The sequence below is a fragment of the Bison bison genome, unplaced genomic scaffold (genome assembly GCF_000754665.1).
Source record: "Bison bison bison isolate TAMUID 2011002044 unplaced genomic scaffold, Bison_UMD1.0 scf7180017850838, whole genome shotgun sequence".
In the NCBI taxonomy this organism is placed as follows: Eukaryota; Metazoa; Chordata; class Mammalia; order Artiodactyla; family Bovidae; genus Bison; species Bison bison.
In genome coordinates, this window is record NW_011481411.1 from 4,260 (window position 1) to 5,801 (window position 1,542).

Below are 1,542 nucleotides of genomic sequence, written 5' to 3' on the forward strand. Positions count from 1 at the left end.
GCCGGGCACTCCTGCCACCTCTTGGCTGTCCACTGCTCTGCCCTGCAGGTCACCGCCTCGTCAGCAACCACAGCCTCCATGAGACATCATCTGTGTTTGTGGACTCCCTGACCAAGACTGCCACCATCCCCCAGCACAGTGCCCCAGGCCCGGGTCCCACTGATGCCAGCAAGGTGCTGGCCAAAGGCGTGGGGCTGAGCAAGGCCTACATGGGCCAGAAGAGCAGCTTCACGGTGGACTGCAGCAAAGCAGGTGGGTGTGCGGGCCCCAGCCCTTCCAAAAATGGGAGGCTGGAGAGAAAAGCAGAGAGGCCATGCCTGGGAAAGAGTGGGTGGGAAGGCCTCTTTGGGGGCCTTCTGGGCCCCCCTGCTAGCTCCTCTGCCCTCCAGGGCCCTGGAGAAACTGCAGGTTCTTTGGTTGTTCTGGGTGGACGGGGTGCTGGCTGTTTTTAAGAAGGGCTGTCACTCCAAGACAGGCAAGGTGGGGAGGACCCAGGGCAGGAACAAAGCGGGTCGCTGCAGTCACCACTGATGGGACGGGGCTTGGGGCATGGCAGTGAAGCCCTGGCCCCCACTCCCAGGCAACAACATGCTGCTGGTGGGCGTGCATGGGCCCCGGACGCCCTGTGAAGAGATCCTGGTGAAACACGTGGGCAGCAGGCTCTACAGTGTGTCCTACCTGCTCAAGGACAAGGGGGAGTACACGCTGGTGGTCAAGTGGGGTGACGAGCACATCCCGGGCAGCCCCTACCGAGTCCTGGTGCCCTGAGTGCTGTGCGCCTGCCAGTCACCAGCTCCCAGGACGAGAAGTGCCCCTGCGCCTGCCCCTCGCCACCCAAGCAGCACCTGCCCCAGCCCCGGCCAGCCCTGGCCACCCCATCACTGCAGCCTGACCCTGCCCTGTGCTGCGCTCACCTGCCTCCACGTGGGCAAAGGAGAGAGGCGAGCAGAGGCAGCCTGCCTGTCTTCTTTGGTTCTGGAAGGGGTGAAGGGGGGGGCCATGCACACCTGCCCGCTAGTTCTCTCTCCTAGCCAAGAGGAATAAAAGTTCTGCTTCCATTCTCCTGAGCATGACTCAAGCTTTGTGGCAAAGAGGGCTGACAGGGTGGCTGGAGGTGCGGGCCCGGACCACAGGCTGTGGGATCTTCTGCTCCAGCCCCCTCTGCTGCCTGAGCACCTGGAGGGCACCTGGGGACTCCGCCTCCTCTCTGCCTCCCTGGGTTCCGATCCATGCAGGCCAGGGGGTGTCTAGTGCCCCGAGAACCGAGCCTGACATGGTTGTCCTTGTCCCAGATCATACCAGGAACAGATGCTGTCCCAGGGGAAGGCCAGGCCTTGGCCAGGCTACAGGAGGTTGCGTGCCAGGTGGGAGGGCCAGGTAAACAGAAGGCCAAATCCCAGGAGATTCCTGGCCATGACCCAGGCATCTTAAATGTGCCACCAGCCCCTGGTAAGGGGCTGTCTCCAAGCCATGCAGGTGGCAGCAGGTGGACACCTTCAAAGCCCTGCCCCATAGCCACCATCTGCCTATCCACTAGGTCCT

At 62.9% G+C, this 1,542-nt stretch overlaps 1 protein-coding gene across 1 annotated transcript; it reads left to right on the forward strand.

Annotated features, from left to right (window-relative positions):
- Nucleotides 1-5: 5 nt before the first annotated feature.
- LOC104995477 (filamin-A-like) lies at nt 6-1,067 on the forward strand (the record flags this gene model as incomplete). Its single annotated transcript, XM_010849355.1, has 2 exons — nt 6-252; nt 581-1,067. Coding segments are annotated over 2 exons (435 nt in total), but the record flags the coding sequence as incomplete, so codon positions are not given.
- Nucleotides 1,068-1,542: the final 475 nt, after the last annotated feature.